This window comes from Boleophthalmus pectinirostris, unplaced genomic scaffold (genome assembly GCF_026225935.1).
Source record: "Boleophthalmus pectinirostris isolate CB_2022bp ecotype Guang Dong unplaced genomic scaffold, ASM2622593v1 HiC_scaffold_5, whole genome shotgun sequence".
NCBI classification, from domain to species: Eukaryota; Metazoa; Chordata; class Actinopteri; order Gobiiformes; family Gobiidae; genus Boleophthalmus; species Boleophthalmus pectinirostris.
In genome coordinates this window covers 23,861,961-23,879,540 of record NW_026571404.1, presented here as the reverse complement: position 1 = coordinate 23,879,540, position 17,580 = coordinate 23,861,961, and the positions used below count along the sequence as shown (strand labels likewise).

Sequence of the window (17,580 nt, the reverse complement as noted above, 5' to 3'; positions counted from 1 at the left end):
CTATGAGAAAGATATGAACTTATATTAAAAGGTATGATCTGAAAAACGATAGGAATAAAGTGAACTTGGACATACCTTGAGCGCCTGTCTGGCCTCCTGCGAGCTGGGGAAGGCAGGGAGAACATACGTGGAAAGAGTGTCTACATCTGGGGCTACACCGAGATCTTGCATGGCTTTCACAATCTCCACAACAGCTGCACAGAACCAACAACGGTTTTAAGTTAAAGGGCCCATATTGCGATATTTTCTGATCTATGGTATCATGTGGTTTCCTCATCAAAAACATACCGAATTGTGTTTTGTTTTATTCACACATGCTTAACACATAAACCATATATTTAGTCCCTGGAATTTTTTATCTCTACTGACTTAAAGGTAAAAGGTAGCTGTTAAATTGAAAAGTACCGCTTCATGACATCACAAGGTATAGTATTTTGGGCATTTAAGATGTAGACAAACAACTCTGGGTATGTTTCTAACGAGGTAACAATATTCTAACATGGCTTAAAGGTCATGAGTCTATGAGTTTCAAGTCAATTTTGTGCAATATAGGACCTTTAAATATTAAAAGTAGTGGCAGCTACCAAAGAGACGAACTGAATGAAAAAACTGAAGAAAATGTTTTGAATTGACAGTTTCATCATTTTTCATGTGTTGGAAAACATGTAGCCATCATCTCATTTTTTGATAGCTTGAATAAATACATTTATTTAACTGACAATTCAGTGTGTTTGAGTAAATACAAAATGCTTTCTTCTCTAATAGACCACATTTGCTGTTTGCAGACAGGAAGGAGCTCAAGTTAAGAGCAAAGTAAAGCAAGTCAGTCAAATTAAATGTGTACATAAACAGTAAACACAGTGGGACCTTCCACCATCACTGCTCTATGGCCAAGCTCTGGGTCTCACCCGGAGGAAGTAGGCCAGAAACAACATGCATATGGAACAGCTACTCAGAAAGCCCTTAAGAGTGTGTACATATGGACGAGGTGCTTTGCGTATGTCTGCTTAATAAAAGGAAATAGATCTAATTTACAGCAGATTTCTGAGTGTATTGCTATGTGCAGCTTTTGGACAAAAATAGTAATGGACCAATACAACCTCTGAGAGTACCAATACACCTTGTTCTCATGAGGACTGGTGCAAACTAGCCAAAGTGCTTCTGGAGTTGACACATGCAGTTTACCACATACACATTTATAGCCTCTTTCTCTGTTGCCAAGTCTCCCGGGACATATGTGTTCACCTGGTAGTCTCTCACTGAAGCTAAATAAAAGATGAGAGTTAGGCTTTTATGTGCCATTAAAACCTGCATTAACCCAGGTATAGGGCTACCTGAGGCACTCCGTCCATCTACCCATCCATTCAGCTTTCCCGCCAGATCACTCATTCACTGGCCCTCTCACTATCAGGTGGCACAGCTCTCAAGAAACAAGTAAACAAGCGATCTTAGGCTCTCTTCTCAATGGGAAGATCTATCCATTCGGCCTCACTGTTGTCCATTCTCACCCCTAATCGCTTTCATCCTGGCTTTTTTTATGAACGAGAAGAGGATGTACCTACCTTCCTCCTGAATAATCCATAATCTATTTCACGGTGAAACAAACAAAGAAGAAAAAAGTGAATGAGAGCTGAAGACATGATGCTATTTCGCCTGGCTTTTGGACTTTAGTGGTTCTCAGCACTTTTAGTTACCTACAGTTGTACAGTTTCAGTTTTTTTCTGAACAAAACTTTCAGGGCACCATAAGGACATCAAGATGAAAAAACAAAGTCTTTAACAGAAAAACAGTTGGTAATTTATATTCTAAAAGATCTAGCACTTCCATCAACCCAGTGGCTTTGCTCTTATTTCATTATACTGGTTTGGATTGTTTTTAGGACTAGTAAGATCAACTTTAGCATTTCCGGTATAACTTTTGTTGTTGTGTTTTATTATCCATCACTGTACAGCACTTTGGAAATCATTTTGTTTGTTAGAAATAAATTGGATTTGGATCATTTGCATCCCTGTCCCTCAAGGTCACTTTCCAGTTTTTGGATGTGAGTAAGCCTCGTTGTTCTGTGTCCTGTCTGAACTGCTTAAATAAAACATTGGGCGCATAAGAGGACCTGTGAGGGCCTCTGCAGGTTGGTCAGCACCGACTCTGACATACCATCAAATCAGGAAAGGATCTTAGCAGTGAGTTAAGCATGGCACTGGTCACAAGATATCAGCATCAGATTCATGTCTCCAGGTTAACTGTCACAGATGAGGAGCGTGGAGGAGAGGAAAACAGGATCCGGTCGCTGTCATCTTAGTCGTCCTTGGACATGAGTACCTGTCACTTCCCCTTTCCCCACAACCACACTATCTGTCTCTACAGCTTCTCTCCTCTTCTACAAAGGTAGTCTTCACTAGCTCAGAGGTGATGTCAAAAACTTAAGACAAGTAGATGAATGTGCGAGGTGGGTAAGACTACTTTTATGATTCTGTCTGGGCAAACATCAGGCTTAATGAATACAAACTAAGTATGGTAATTTGAACATAAAAAAGTGGTCTCTTAGTGCTAGTACCACTTTTTAAAAAAGGGGTTGCTAAGACCACCACCCCAGTTTACGCCAATGAATAAATGTGACTCACTGCACTTTAGGTGGTATTTATATGTTCATGTTAGTTTACATTAGTATTAGTTTCATGGCATTTACTTATTGTGTGTTTATGTTGTTCTTTTTAGAAACCTGGATTGTAAAAATAAACTGAAATTAATCTCCATTGTTTATGATCTATTATATCTCTAAGTTTAGAGGATACAGTGGTCTACGATTCATCAAATATTATGAAATACTACTAATAGTTTGTTTTGTTTTTTAGAAAAGATACAATACAATATCTCAAATAGCCCTTAGTATATGAGAGTTAAGTAATTTTTAGTAGTATAAAATCTAAAAAAAAAAAAAAAAACTAAACCCTCAAAAACATCCACCATCCTTTTGTGTCAGAAACAGTAAGACAGTGTGCCACAAAGACCAACAAGCAATAACTAGCTAGCGGCAGGTGGTACGTAGAGGCTAGCATATGCTTCCACTACACCCGCCAAAACCACACCTCATCAAAATGCACTACAATCCCCCTCCCCTTTACTCTTCCCATTGCTAAACCTCATTTCCGTGGATCTGACCGAATTCACCCGCTAGTGACACCTGTGGACAAAAAGTGACACGGAGCTTAATATTTCATGGGACGTGCACAGTGGGGCGCGTAATCCAAAGTGAATTCCCTCAGAGCGCTCACATTTACATGGAACCAAGTCACTCTGCATCAGTCACTTCACCTGCACTGGCCGCCCCAAAGTCCCCCTCATACATGTGGACACACGCCCCCCACAGCCACTGGGCAGCAGAGACAGAAAAGGAAGGCTGTATCATTAATGAGAGTTAAGGCAAACAACATCATAAGCAAGTGTGTAAGGTTATCTAGCTGACTTCTAATATCAAAACATATGCAGACAGAAGAAACTCATTAATCTTATCATACTATGTGGTTAACAATTAATGGAATGTTCAAATGCCTTATGTTTGAATGAAGTCGTCATCTGTTTCTTTACTTTATTGTACCCCTTCTTTTTCCCTCACCTTTAAAAAACAAGCCAATCTGTCTCAACTAAAAGTTTATCTCAAATTTTAATCCACTTTCCCCTTCCTGCCTGCTCAAATGATGTCAATGAACTGACCGGGGGAAAATACATGACTTATTAATAGCTCTAAAAACCCCAAAGAGAGCACTAGAGCTAAGCATAAATAAAAAAGGTAAAAGCAAAGTCGTTGCTAAACACATCTGACAGAGTTTGTGGTAATGAATGTGAATTTGGACATTTCTTTACTTGCTGATTCCTCTAGACGCCTGAACACAATAATCTAAATAACCAAATGAAGAGCCTTTACAAAAAAATATGATGTACTCCATGTTTGTAATTTGTCTCTATACTGTCTGTTTTACTTTTCTATGACCAGTACAAGTATACGAAATATAGCTTGATGATTATTAGTGCCATTTCAAAAAAACAGCTGTCAATTCAGTATTTCAAAAGCAGCTACATTTTCATTAATATTATCTATAGAGGAGTAAAAAAAAAACAACTGCTGCTACAAAAACTATATAATGACAGACGCCCTCCTTCCAGCTGCACTGAGAATCATTCAATTGACTTGATTTGCAGATATGTTCATAAAATCTTGCTATCCAATGATAGACTTTTATATTATGTGGATGAGTGAGCTTCAGGCTAAAAGACCAAAATTCAGCTGCTACAACACAAAGGTCATGCACAAGTGTAGGTAACAGCACTCACAATAATATTGTGAGCCATCACAGTATATCGAATAACAAGTTTCTCTGTTTAAATTCATTGTTATGGTGCAGCTAAAAACACAGAGAACTACATATACCATAATCTTCTGCTCTGTTTCAGTCCAAATTACATGATGAAATAACTTATTAAACATTTTTACATTGTAATTATTTACATTATGACAGGAAAGTAGCATATTCACACTTTTGCTAGCCTAAACAATATATTGCAATAAATATTGTATCGAGAGATTTATGTATCTTTACATTCCTAATTCCCACTATATTTAAAAACACTGACATTCATATCAGAGTGCTCTAGCTGAAAGTCAGGGAGAATTTTGGTCTTGGAGTTCATTGGTCAAAAGAGCTGAAACTTATTCTTAACTTTGTTATCTACTCCTAGAACCCTCCAGAGACTGTGTTTGTCTATGCGTATAAACCCATATGTTTCTATCCTCTGACCCCCTCGCGCTCTCGTGCAAGGATCAGACCTCTTTGCCCTTGACTGCCCTCACACAATGAAAACTGTCCCAGTACGACCACTCAGAGCTGTATTAATATTTGAGAGAAACACTCCTTTAAAAGCCCTTTCTGGTACAGAGGACACATAAAGGCGTAATACACTGAACCAAACCAGAATACCACATTTTTACATAAATGCCATTGAAAAGGTTGATTACTGTTGTTAGAAGGTTTATGTAGCTTTGTGTGGTGGACAGGAGTCAGTCTCTGTATGATGGATGATTTATTAGGGACATAGATTCTGATATCAGGTATTGATCAATTTACTAACCAATGCTAGCACAAAATGCCTCATCATATTAAACTTTTTTTGTTTTGTTTTTTGTTTTTTACAAAGCTGTTCTATAGTTGCAAAACACATTTGGATCATGTTTACCTCATGCTGTGTTTAAAAGAAATAAATGCTATTTTCAGTCTCTGTACTGGTATTGTTTGAGAATGGGCATCGGTAGATACTTAAAGACAAAGTAACAGAAAAAGCTGGATGGGCGCATCTCTATGATTTACAGTGATGTACGTGTATTGAAAACTCATTTATAGTGTATAAAATAAAATGGATCATATATGCAAAATATATGGATGCTTCTTGCTCAGGTGCCTTTTACTGTATACTGTGTCTTCTTACCAGTCAAGTTTTTGTCCTTGACGTGAGCAGTGAGGAGTGGCCAAAAGAAGTGTGGTCTGACTGGCATCTTTTGGTCTTTCAACATCTTCATCAGCTCAATAGACATACCTGAAAAAAATGCATGATCAGTGTTTATTAAAGATTTATTAGAAAATACAATGTGAATCATAAAAGATCTTTACCGGTTTTCTTGGCTTCCAAAGCACAAGACAATACAAAGATAAGAGGTGATGTGTGCAAATTGGCCTCTTGAAGCTCTTTACAGTATTGCCCAATTTTTTCTAAAGACTGAAAAAAAAAAAAAACAGAATATGATTACTTTGCCTATGAATATATATTTCAGCATATATTTCAGATTTCACACGTTCCCCAATTTACCGTTTCCATGCTGACACAATGTCTAAGGAAAAAGTTTCCAAGGTTTAGAGAGTCTGGGCTAACGTTATCCATTTGCAAGGTGGGGAAACTCTTTAGGATGTGAAAGGCAGTGTCTTCCTGGCCATGTGTGATAAGACTCAAACACAAATTCATAGCATCTACAATAAAACATCAAAGGTTAAGCAAAATGGGACTAAACGTGCACTTATATCTAAAAGAGTGGTGAATTTTACCTGGGATGTAGCCCCTCTCATGCCTCATACGCTCTATCATTTCTGGGGTGTGTTGATGGTGTCCAGCCTTTGCCAGTGTGAAAATAACTTGCATTAGGTCTCTGTCCATCAAACTACAGTCTGCATTTTCTGCTGCCTCCAGGGTCTGAGATACACAAAATAATAAAATAAGGAGTTACAAAGTAAATTATGAACACACTAGTAAAGTCTAGTGTGCAGTTTAGTTTCATGTAACAGGGCTTGTGGTGAATCTATAATGAATTGGCAATGCATTTATATTGTGAACACTCAACTCAACAGACACACATTGACTAAATCAATAGTGGCAATGACAGGAACACATCACTCCATAAAAACAGTTAACTATTCAACTGAATCTAACAGACCATGTATGAAAAGCACTTGGGATATGCATAACCGTAAGAAACAGGTTCACAAACCGCTTTCACATTCTCCATGTCTCCGTTTTGTGCGTAGGCATTAAGAAGTGAGACATAAGTATCAGGTCCTGGTTCAATTCCGGCATTTCGCATCACTGTAAGGATGTTTTTCGCACTCTCAATATCACTGCACAATGAAAGAAAATCAAGATTATTTCTCAGCATTTCAGTATAATTTAAAATTTTTTGTGAAAACATGAGGGAAGCCACCCTTACCCTGCACGGGCATGGCCAGTAACCAGAGAATTGAAGACTGCTTCTGTGATGGGCAAATCTTTGCTCTTCATGAATCCCAATATTGTGCTATACAACAATACAGTTGGTGAAACAAAATTAGTTCAAGGGGCTTAAAATAATCATTTTGCATATTCATATCACCAAGACAACTTACCTTGCTCCTTCAATGTCTCCATTTTGACAATACGCAGCAATAAGTCTCTGATAGGTTACCTGTGCAAAATACAGTACAGTACATGTATTTTTTAGTAAATTTAACATCACCTATGTGAATGGGTTTATGCGATTAAAAAGTGGGAAACTGACTCTATTGGGAATGGTGTTTACTGCTTCCATTTTTGCCAAAAAGTCCATAGGAGAAAATTTAAACTCATTTTGCAAGTAAACCTTCAGCAGAGCATTGTAATGACTGACATCATACTGAGCACCTGTGACATAGTGACACAAAAATGTTACACGTAAATTAATTCAGAGGTTATGTATATTTAATCATAAAATACTGAAACCAAGCATAAACTGATTATGGTTTCTCACCCAGCTCCTGTAATTTCTCCCAGATGTGATGAGCTAACTCAGTGCGATCTGCAGGTGGAACTTCTGGTAACAGTGATCCACAGCTCCGAAGTAACAACAAGGCTTGATTACCACTGGGATAACCTGAATATTACAACAAAGTTAATCTCATGCAAATCTAGTCATGTCATTGTTGCTCTCGTTTAGTTGCAGTAGGTACCTGTTCTGCAGATGTCATGGAAGATGCGGAGTAGCAGTGTTTTTGTGATGCGACCAGTCCTTCTCACAGAGCTATCCAACTTGCTCAAAGCCCAGTCAAACTGCTGTGCCTGCTTTGAGCGTACAGCTGCACTTGCCTCTTCTTTACGCTCTGTGGCAACTGCATAGCTACGCACCACACTAGTTGTAAGTGGTAACAAATGCCTGAAATGACAATAGAATAATAAGTCAACATAAAGTAGTATAAACAGTAGGTGCTCTAGAAAATAGTACAATAAAAATGCAAAAAATATGCAATTACAGAGTTTATTTTTAATGTCTACTTGGCAGGCTGACAATTACCTTTCAGACAAATATGTTGGAATTAGGCAGACCTCGATTTACCAGGACAATAATAAATGACATGAGATCTTAATTACACTTTTTAATCACACCAAACGCATGTTTGAAGGGCAATGTAAGACAACAAGCATACATGTAGAAAGCAATTATGCTATAAGAAAGAACTCAAGTTAACAATTATCACACCATTTACACTAACTTATGTTTCTGTCTCTCTGACTAATGCAGCCAAAAACAAGAAAGGTTCAAACACATGGGCTTTAAAGAACTCTTTGTGAGCTCAATCTCGCAAATAAGGACTGAGGCATGTGCAAAAGCGAGAGCAGTGTCAACACTATTACAAAGTATTAACAACTGCCTGCTATATTCCACATCTGATGTAGATGATCAAACTATATTAGGTTAAAAAAAATGTATGTCGGAGTCTGTCATTGACCCTCAATGACATTACAGCATCACGCGTGGATAGCCACTTAGCTAACATGTAGCGGGATACCTGGGCGCATTTCCTAACGATGGAAATAGCTGGTGGGGACACACTCCAAGGTTTCTGCTTCCAATTACTCCGCTGTATAATCGACCAGCCGACACGCCGTTACTTTTTGTCCCTGTGATCTGAAGCAAGCACGAAGGTTTGTACTTAAGTAACCGGGCTGATCTCAACAGCGCAGCCATGTTTTCTGTCGCAGCATGAACAAGCTTCCGCATCACGTGACCAAATGTTAATGAAAACGTCACTTTCAGAGGCCAGCGTTTCTGCCATGGTTTTATTGTAAAATCCTTTCTTCTATTTTACTGCAATTTTAGATGTTTCAGTGTCATGGCTCTATTTTTTGTTTTAAAAAATCTGTGTTTATGTCATAATACAAAAATTCAATTACATGGTGGTTTAAAAGAGTTTATTGGAAAAAACACACACAAATAGATGATCAGACATTCAAAAAATGCAAGTGCTTTAGATTTCTTCTACCAATTTACCATTTCCTCTTCGTTTTCCTTTTTTCCAGCTCTGCTGAACCTCAGTCTTTGCTTTAGTCATTGATAACAATTCTGTCTCTCTTTTACTGTGTTCATTCCATAACTCAATAGCAAGAATACTTATATTATGTTCATTTTCCACCACCCAAGCTTGGAGGAACTCACATTTTTTGCAGGCCATAAAGTATTTCTTTCTCTTATTTCCCTGGTCTTCCTCCTTAGATAAGGCTGCTCTGGCCTGCGTGAACACTAATCGCAGCTGACTTAGAGCAGAAAGACAGTATCCAATTGAATATTCCCTGTTTTTGCCTGTTAGTATGTGAGCTACAGCTTCTACTGCTCTGGTGGGGGCATCGGGGTCATCCTTACTGAGGTAGCCTTTGCCTAAAATTAAAGTTTGTACAGAATCTAATGCCTCCTGGACTGAGTTAAATATTTTGTTTGAATTCAGTGCCTCAGACATAGTTAATATCATGTCACACAGTTCAAACATGAGAGAGTCAGTGTCTCCATTAAAGAAACAAAGAGCGAATGAGTAACTGAAAATTGCATTGACCAAAGAGAAGCCAACCAAAGGGGACGGATTTGAACACAGGCAACTCAACTTGGGGATTTTTGCAGAAACTGGAGGGACACCAGTTTGGGCTGACTCTTGGCTGTTGTCTATGTCTTTTCTTTTTTCTTTGACCTGTTTAATCTTTGTATTAGATTTATTTCCAAGTGTACCTTGTTGTAATGTTTTAACAGTATTGGCATTGCATTTTTTCTCTTCACTCATTTCCTCCTGGAGCACTTCTATCTGTACCCATCCACTCTCCTCATGATCCTCCCACCATGGCTTCCACAGAGTAACAAGTCCATTAAAAGCACCATGTTTAATTAATCCTACAAACTTTTTCTTCTCCTCTTTGTTCAAAAGGCCCCACAGTTGTTCCTCTGAGAGCTCATCAATATCCAACCCTTGCAATCGATCAGCTAAATCTATGTCATCATTTTCATCCTGGGCATCTTTATCCTCTAGTGCATCGACATTGTTCTCTGTTCCTATTTTTTGAAGGTTTCTTAAAATATTCTCAATCTCCTCTGCATTGTCCTCATCAGTCTCCTGTAATTCTGCAAGCCTTGACAAAAGTTCAATAGCTTCTACATTGATCTTTGTGTCTTCTGGTCCTTCTTCTGATTGCCCTGACAAAACCCCTTCTTCTTTCAGCAGACTCTCCATGCCACCATCTGTATTTTCTGCCTTCTTTCTAAGTCCTAAAAGAATTTCTTGCATTTTCTTTTTTCCTTCCGCCTCAGTTTTACCCATCTCCTTCAGCTCCTGAAGAACAGACTCTTTATAAAAGTCCTCTGAACAAACGGAGTGCTCAGGGCTCTTGTAACAGGTCAAACTGCAGTAGGGCACATTGCACCGAGGACAGGTATACAGGGAGGGTTTACAGTGGCAAAGCAAGCACACAGCTCTTCTCTCGCTTTTCTCTATGCTCTGTGCAGTATTCTCGCCATGGGATGGAGAGAGAAGCTCCTCTGGTCCCACAGCAACTCCCCTGGGCGGTAGTATAATCCCATCCCTGATCTCCGGGTGTGGCTGTACGTCTGTCCATTCTTCTTTCGGACTGATGTCAGTCAGCAGAGTCCTCAAAGACGAAGGAAGTCTTCGTTTGATTATTGGATTCATGGGAGCATCAAACACAAAAACTGGCAGCAAAATATGCAGGCACCCTAAAGAAAACAATACACATTAGATCATGAGATGTACCAAAGATAGCTTCGCAATATAGCAAACGCTACACAGGGCTAACACAACTACGCATGTTAATTAAAAAACGATAATGGGGAATGAGGGAATGAGTTGGATCCTCCGGGACAATGGACCACGTTAAATACATTTTAGTCCCCTTTCCAATAAAACATAAATTTAGTATAAATCATAAATATGAGCAAAGTTTACCTTCGATGAAAACAAATCAACGCTGATTGAAAGTTGTCCGCTTTTGATGACGTCATGCAAAAAAAAAAAAGTTCCTTAAAGGAGACCATAAACTTGTACAGGGATCAGTAAATAAAATAAATAATGAAAAAACATATTTATTCAACAAAAATTTTATAACCATCATTTACTATCAGTTGCCTTTACACAAATTTTTTGTGTGGTTTTAGACACCCAATTAACTAATGTCTGGAATGAAGACTGAACACTCCTCAAGTTTGTTTGTTTGCTTTTTGCTTTTTATTTGCTTTCCGTTAGCTTTCTCCGCTTCTGTCTACTTTCTGTACCACTCAGGAATGTGCCGCATGGACATCTCCCATGGGGCTGTTTGCTATGAGGTGATTGTCTCCTGCGGGGAGTCAAGCATGGTAAAGGTCATGCAGGTGGGAGATGTCAGGTGGCTGTCTACCCCTGACCAGGCGCCCGTGCCTCCTGTCAGCCCATAGGGAAAGCACACAATAAAGTACGCATCTAAGGCTGACATGGGCATGCTGCTTTGTCCCCACCCTTTGGTGCCATACTCACATTTCAAGTCTGACTTTTCCTTGATCTAATTTGTTTCGTCGCGCTTACACCATCCACAGTGGCATTGGTACCACATATCAAAGTCTATTAAACCCAATATTAGCTCATACACATTTAGTGTTGCTGTATGTTTTCTCATCTCATACTGATCACTAAAATAAACTAAACTGGTGATTACACTCAAAAGGACAAATGGAATATTTAAAGATGACACATTCTCCTTTTGTGAATCAAAAAAAAAAAAAAAAAAAAAAAAAGGCAGAGATTATGCCTTGTCTATCCATCTATTTACATTTTTAAAATGTCCATTAATATGTGATGTCCCTTTACAAATAAAATAAGAAAAATATCAGAAAAGAAAATAATACTCTTGTTGTCTTTGACACCTGTCAAATTATGAATTTCTTCATCTTTGTTTATTCTCTTTATGCAAAATAATAATATGTTTGGCATTTCTGTTTTGGCTCTTGGGAAGGAAATAATAAGGCTTTATAACCTGTTTGGAAATCTAAACCCAGGACCTTGGTCACCAAAGTGTTACTATTTATTAGGGGCCTGAAAGGCATCCACACCAAATAAGGACTGGACTTGGTGCAAGACACCTCCTTTATTTTTCATGAATGAACCGAGACTCGAAGGCTCAACTCACCAGCAGAAATGCATCAATGGACCTGCTCTGCTCAATAATTAATCTGGAGTATTATTTATTATTTACCCAATATTTTGTACATCCTTCCACTGACCTTGTATCTCCACCACATCCTGTCCATTCATCAACTGTCATGCTTTGCTGGGTCAGCTTCTTCTAGTGGACTCTTTGAACATGACTGTGTTTAGTGCAGTGCAGTATGTGATGTGCTAAAATACAGGTAGATGGAGCAGTAACCTCAGAGTGACCTAACATGACAAGCAGAGAAAGGAGTTAAAATTCCATTGTAATAGAGATGAAGAAAATCCACATATTTTTGTCAGATTGTGATATTGTTTGTAGCTGCTGAAGGTATCATGAATTCATGGCTACACCTGGTGGACCGCACTTGTAGCAGTATAATTAAACTGTGGACTCTCATTTTCAGTAATGTAATTTAAATTTAACAGAGATGGAGAAAGAAGTATGAAATATATTGAAAATGTCACTGTTTATAGTTTGGCTGTACTGTATCTTTCTCTGTTGCAGCACTCCCGCAGGAACAAACCTGAGACTGCTGCATCGGAGTATCACCAGCCTTAATGCCCCCACCTTCTCCTGCCCCACGAGACAGAGCACCGGATCAAGGAAAGAGGGTATGTCTGTGAGGACAGGGAGGTAGGGGTGAAGGAGAGAAGTGTTTTTGTGTCCCAGAGGACCACTGCCTGTCTGTCTGCATCAGCAAGTGAGAATGTGATGGCAGTGGAGACAGGGCAGAGGCATGCCTTCACCACTTGTGTGTTTGCAGCAACCTTGTTGAGCTGAGGTGTCATATATGTGAAGATTGTGGCTCGACTAGAGATGATGCTCTAAATCACTGAAATGCCAGGGACAAGTGTGCTGTGATATGTTGTGTGAGTGAAAGAGTAGAAGCTTGTGTATCCTATGAGACTGGCTGGGGTTTAATGCTTTACTGTTCTTATTTTTGTACTTCTAAAGATTGTGGGTTTCATCATAGTGCTAACAGGTGATATTTTTAAGTTTGCAATCCTTGCAATATTTCTGCAGGGTTGGAGGTTACAGGGGTCACCTACAACTTAATGAGAAAAAAACAAACACTCTAACCCTCAGGTGCACTATGCAACTTCTGACACAAACAAATATAATGATGGTCCTTCATATGAAAAATTAAGTAGGTGCAGACACGTCTATTTCTCCTGCAGGTTAGACAGTAGAATGTTGATCTAGGACAGTTAGTATGGCTGCCTTTCACTACATTCAAAACAAGCCTCATGTCAACCTTGTTTATGATTTCTATGTTTTCCTCTGTCTATCTTGCCCTCATGTTTGAGGTGTGAGTCACAGAGCAGATACGAGTGTAGATGGCAGCAGAAACACGAGCATGAAGGACACTGTTATAGTACTGTTATAGCCACATCATTATATCCGTATTAGCAGGGGAACCCCTTCACGCTCTAACACCTAAATGCCTTCTCTGCGTGCTATCTCACTAATTTGATGCCTGTTCACAGTCATGTCTCTTGTGTGCACATTTGTCCTATCCATACCTTGACAGATCATGCATGACACACATATATATGAACTGCCATGTATAAGATTATGCAAGGCAAGTATCAACCCTATGTTGAGTCTATAGGGCCAGACTAATGCAAACATGTTGTTTGCAAATATTTGTTTTGTATCTTTCATATTTGGCAAAACCTCTTAAATTAAATGTTTATATTAGACAGATAGATACAGTAAAATTGCATAAATATATATATATTTTTTCTATGGTGTATATAGGCGTTTTCCAGTTAAAGTTTACTATAATGTCCAAAATGCTAGGAAAGTGTAACCATTGGCAACAAATTAATTCCCATTGTTGGCCTTTTTAACTGAGGAAATCTAAATTGACATACTAAAATCCATAGCAGTTGCACTTCCCAAATGTAAATTTACCTGGGGGAAAGCAATTGAAGGCAAATGAAAGACTTGGCATTTTGGGGGTGTACTAATCACACACTCATATATTGTTACTGTTATGTGGAAAAGGTTGTGTTTTAGTGTGTTTGATGGCACTCTCTGGCTGCAACTGTGACGTTAGTGCAGTGGAACATTTTAGCTCTGCTTTGGGACAAGGCCCATGGTGAAACTGCTTTTGAGCCTCAACATGTAGTTCATTTAGGTGTGTCTGTGCAAGTTTGAATTTTGTTAGCAGATGAAATTAGATTAAATTCATCATTTGTGAAAAATACAATAAAAAAAAGTAACTGTTGCTTTTTCCTCTTGTCAATGCCTCATGCTACAAGGGTTAGTTTTTTTCTACCCAGTTTTGATTTTGCATGAGCTTGTTGTTGACTCCTCTTTCTCTGTGCCACCAAAACATATATCAGATTCAATCAACTTTTATACTCTACAAATTGTTAGTGTGCTTTCTGCAGAGGGTAGATTATGAGGCTGAAGACTGCAGAAACACAAACAAACAGGCATGTAGATGAACAAGCCAGAGCGCATGTCCACAACACGCCTGTCCTCATCAGACAGGACACACGAACCCTCTGAACCGTGACATGTAATTGGCACACAGGCAATGGGAGAGGGCCAGGCTAATGATACAGAGCAAACTAATGGGGAGGAGAACTCCTATCAGCAGATATCTGCCACGTTCTGATGTATACAGACTTTGTTTTGTTGAGACTTTGTCTCATTAAGAATTATGATGAGTTGAGTGTCAGAAATGAGGAAGGATGGCATTTGCACAATGAAGTCAGCCGAATACAGCTTAAATCACCTTTAGTAAAATAGGCTACTAAAAATGGCATCTCATTTTGTTATGTTCTGAGTGGTCATGGCAAAACAAGGAAATGAGTTATCAAATATTTGCATATAAACTTAATTTTCTCTTCTTAATATTACTGATTTTATTAAATGACCTTATACGTGCAATGTTGCCTTTCTATGTCATGCAGTCCAGAGTACATCCCATTTAAAATTATTATTTTATATTATATGTATAATATGTACTAGTAGTTGTTGCAGAATGACACAATATCTCTTCTGCTGTGCTTGTTTGTCCTGACATTTATCAGTCTTCAGCCCTTTTGTGCCTTGTCCATCCCTCTTTGTTTCCCCCTGTCCATTCTATGACCCTTGACCTCGTCACCTCTGCATCTGTAGACCCTTTGGCTGTAGGTGGGTGCAGCGAGTCTGGCTCTGGGTGGGAACCTGTCAATCACCACTCATACACAAACACACACACACATGTGCGGTGTTGTTGTGTGAGTGGGGTGTGAAGGTGGCTGTCACGCTGTCTGAGGATCATATGCTGCCTGTCAGACATGCTGTAAAGTAACTGACACACTACTTTCCAAACAAATGCATTCTGGTCTACAAGCAAAAGAGGAGGTAAAACTGAGCAATAAAATGTAATACTTTACGTGATTACTTTACATGATCTTAATGAATGAATGAAGCCTTAATGCCTTATGGAATATACACACATGCTTTGTTGCAACAGGCTACTGGAAAACTAATGTGTGTACTCTCAAATGACCAAATTTATACATTTTCTTGGAGAAGCATTTGAAAAAAACTTCTCCAAGGCATTACAGGTATAACATGCATCACACTTATCAAAATCACAATTTCAGTGGACACAGTTAGCAAATCCCAAAGGCTGGAAAGTAAGTAACATAATTTAAAGTATCCTGTTTTTTTTGTATAAAAACTTGTGTAAGCATGTTCTGAAATACATGTGGTTTTGTCAGTTGATACATGTGCTTGTCAAATGATATTTCATTTTGTCTGTTCATTTAAAATGTGAACTTTGAACAGAATCCTATTACTAAAACATAAATTAAATAAGTAAGTAAGTATTAAAGTATCCGTTTAAAATATACTTAGAGAAAAAAATTTAGTATTTCGTGCAGATTTTGAGATCTAATAAAACTTCAAATGTTTTGTTGATTTGTGCTGAATTTTGTTCCACAGAAAGAGCTGAAGAGCCACTTTTTATTGTAGCTTTTTAAATGTGTTTATTTATTGTTATATTTTGGTTTATTTAAATTATGAACATGTTCAAAATAAACCCCCAGTCTTTTCTGCAGGTCTCAAACAGTAAGACTTTTACTTTTCAGTCCTGTTTAAAAATGTAGTGGAGTAGAAAGTACAGATTCCTTCTCTCAAATGTAGGGAAGTAGAAGTAAAATGTGTCCACTTTAAAATGTAATAAAAGTAAGTAACGTACAGATACCTAAAAATTGTACTTTGTTATGTTCCACCACTGGTTATTACATTCACTATTTAAGAAGACTTGTTTGTATAGCGTATCAAATCTGTTGAATGGAAAATAAATAATAATTAAATAATAATTATAATGTAAAATGTAAAATTCACACTAAAACTGTGTTCTATTTGTTTGTGTAGCCTGATGCAAATTGAAGACATGCTGCTTGGTGAATATTTCCTGACTTGGTGGATATTTCTGCCATAGCATTTTGTGGCCTTTCAAAGGTGAAGGTCTTATTTTCTCTGTCCTCAGTCTGTCCAGGTAAATAACACATCACACACCACTGAAGCCACATCGATCCCAAGCGCCACATCTCCCATCCTTGCTCTCCATTGATCTCTTCTCTCGTCCTCTGTGTAACTTCATACACTAAGCTCTGTGCGTATCTCTCATATGTCCAGTGAGACAGAGGCGCGCAGCTGTCGTTTCAGGTTAGTGCTGTTGAGAGGTGGGTTAGATGCTGGAGGATGAATGAATAAGTGAAGACTGAAGACCGCTAGATTCATGTTAAATGTAGAAAGGCTAAAGGAGCGTAGACATGTGTGAGTGACGCGTTACAGCACTGAGAGAGAGTGTGAGTATGATTGTACATGAGCACTTGAGAAGACCAGCTCCCTCTGTCCTGCTGAGCCGCCAATTAGAACACATCACTTGAGCGGTAGATGCTCACATACACAAACACACACCGAGGACCCCAGAGAGAGCCCTGGAACCTGCCTGTCAGCTGCTATTAGATCACACTGCAGTGCACCCACACTGCTGCCCGCACACACTCAAACTAACTTAAGATGAATGAATGGGCCAAAATGAACAAAAGTCTAACATTTAAATTCACTCTAAGTTCTTTAAAAAAAACTGACCCTAGTAATCTAAAGATCCATATTGGTTTGTGCTGAATTAGGCAATACTCAGCAGTGTCACATCTTTTGTTCTTGTTCATATTTTCATAACATCATAAATAATTCTCAGTCAAGAACAGCTTTTTGAAGGATCATGGCAATGCTAAAAACATAGTGGATGAAACAAGTTCACAGTTACATGCAGTGCACGGTGGCTGAGTGACTAGCATTCATGCTTCACAGGTAGTTCTGACCAAGCCAAGGAACAAGGTCACAGAGATGGGTCCCTGGGTGCATCACTGTGTTGCCCACTGCTCCTGATGAGGTGCCCCAATAGCATTGAAGGATGGGTCAAATGCAGAGAACAAATTTCCTATGGGGACAATAAAGTATACCTTAATAAAGTTAACCTTAACTTAAAAGTCATACATGTGGCAAAACAAAAAAAAAATCTAATTGAAAACGGAAAAAATGATATATTCAAATAAA

At 38.5% G+C, this 17,580-nt stretch overlaps 2 protein-coding genes across 2 annotated transcripts in view; both read right to left on the bottom strand.

The window, feature by feature from the left end:
- The window catches only part of lrpprc (leucine-rich pentatricopeptide repeat containing), a 36,014-nt gene extending 27,468 nt beyond the window's left edge, over positions 1-8,546 (bottom strand). The window contains exons 1-12 of the mRNA XM_055162575.1: positions 8,337-8,546; positions 7,500-7,702; positions 7,301-7,423; positions 7,073-7,194; positions 6,921-6,979; positions 6,746-6,832; positions 6,530-6,656; positions 6,090-6,234; positions 5,857-6,014; positions 5,661-5,766; positions 5,479-5,586; positions 76-194 (exon numbers count right to left, since the gene is read on the bottom strand). Of these exons, the coding sequence (XP_055018550.1) occupies positions 76-194; positions 5,479-5,586; positions 5,661-5,766; positions 5,857-6,014; positions 6,090-6,234; positions 6,530-6,656; positions 6,746-6,832; positions 6,921-6,979; positions 7,073-7,194; positions 7,301-7,423; positions 7,500-7,702; positions 8,337-8,515 (1,536 nt within the window). The 5' untranslated portion in view covers positions 8,516-8,546. The remainder of the gene's footprint in view (positions 1-75; positions 195-5,478; positions 5,587-5,660; positions 5,767-5,856; positions 6,015-6,089; positions 6,235-6,529; positions 6,657-6,745; positions 6,833-6,920; positions 6,980-7,072; positions 7,195-7,300; positions 7,424-7,499; positions 7,703-8,336) is intronic.
- Positions 8,547-8,725: 179 nt separating this feature from the next.
- On the bottom strand, positions 8,726-10,839 carry znhit2 (zinc finger, HIT-type containing 2). The gene is made up of 2 exons (XM_055162623.1): positions 10,770-10,839; positions 8,726-10,540 (listed from the first exon to the last, which is right to left on the bottom strand). Exon 2 carries the CDS (start codon positions 10,494-10,496, stop codon positions 8,796-8,798), a length of 1,701 nt encoding a protein of 566 aa, XP_055018598.1. The 5' UTR covers positions 10,497-10,540; positions 10,770-10,839; the 3' UTR covers positions 8,726-8,795.
- Positions 10,840-17,580: the final 6,741 nt, after the last annotated feature.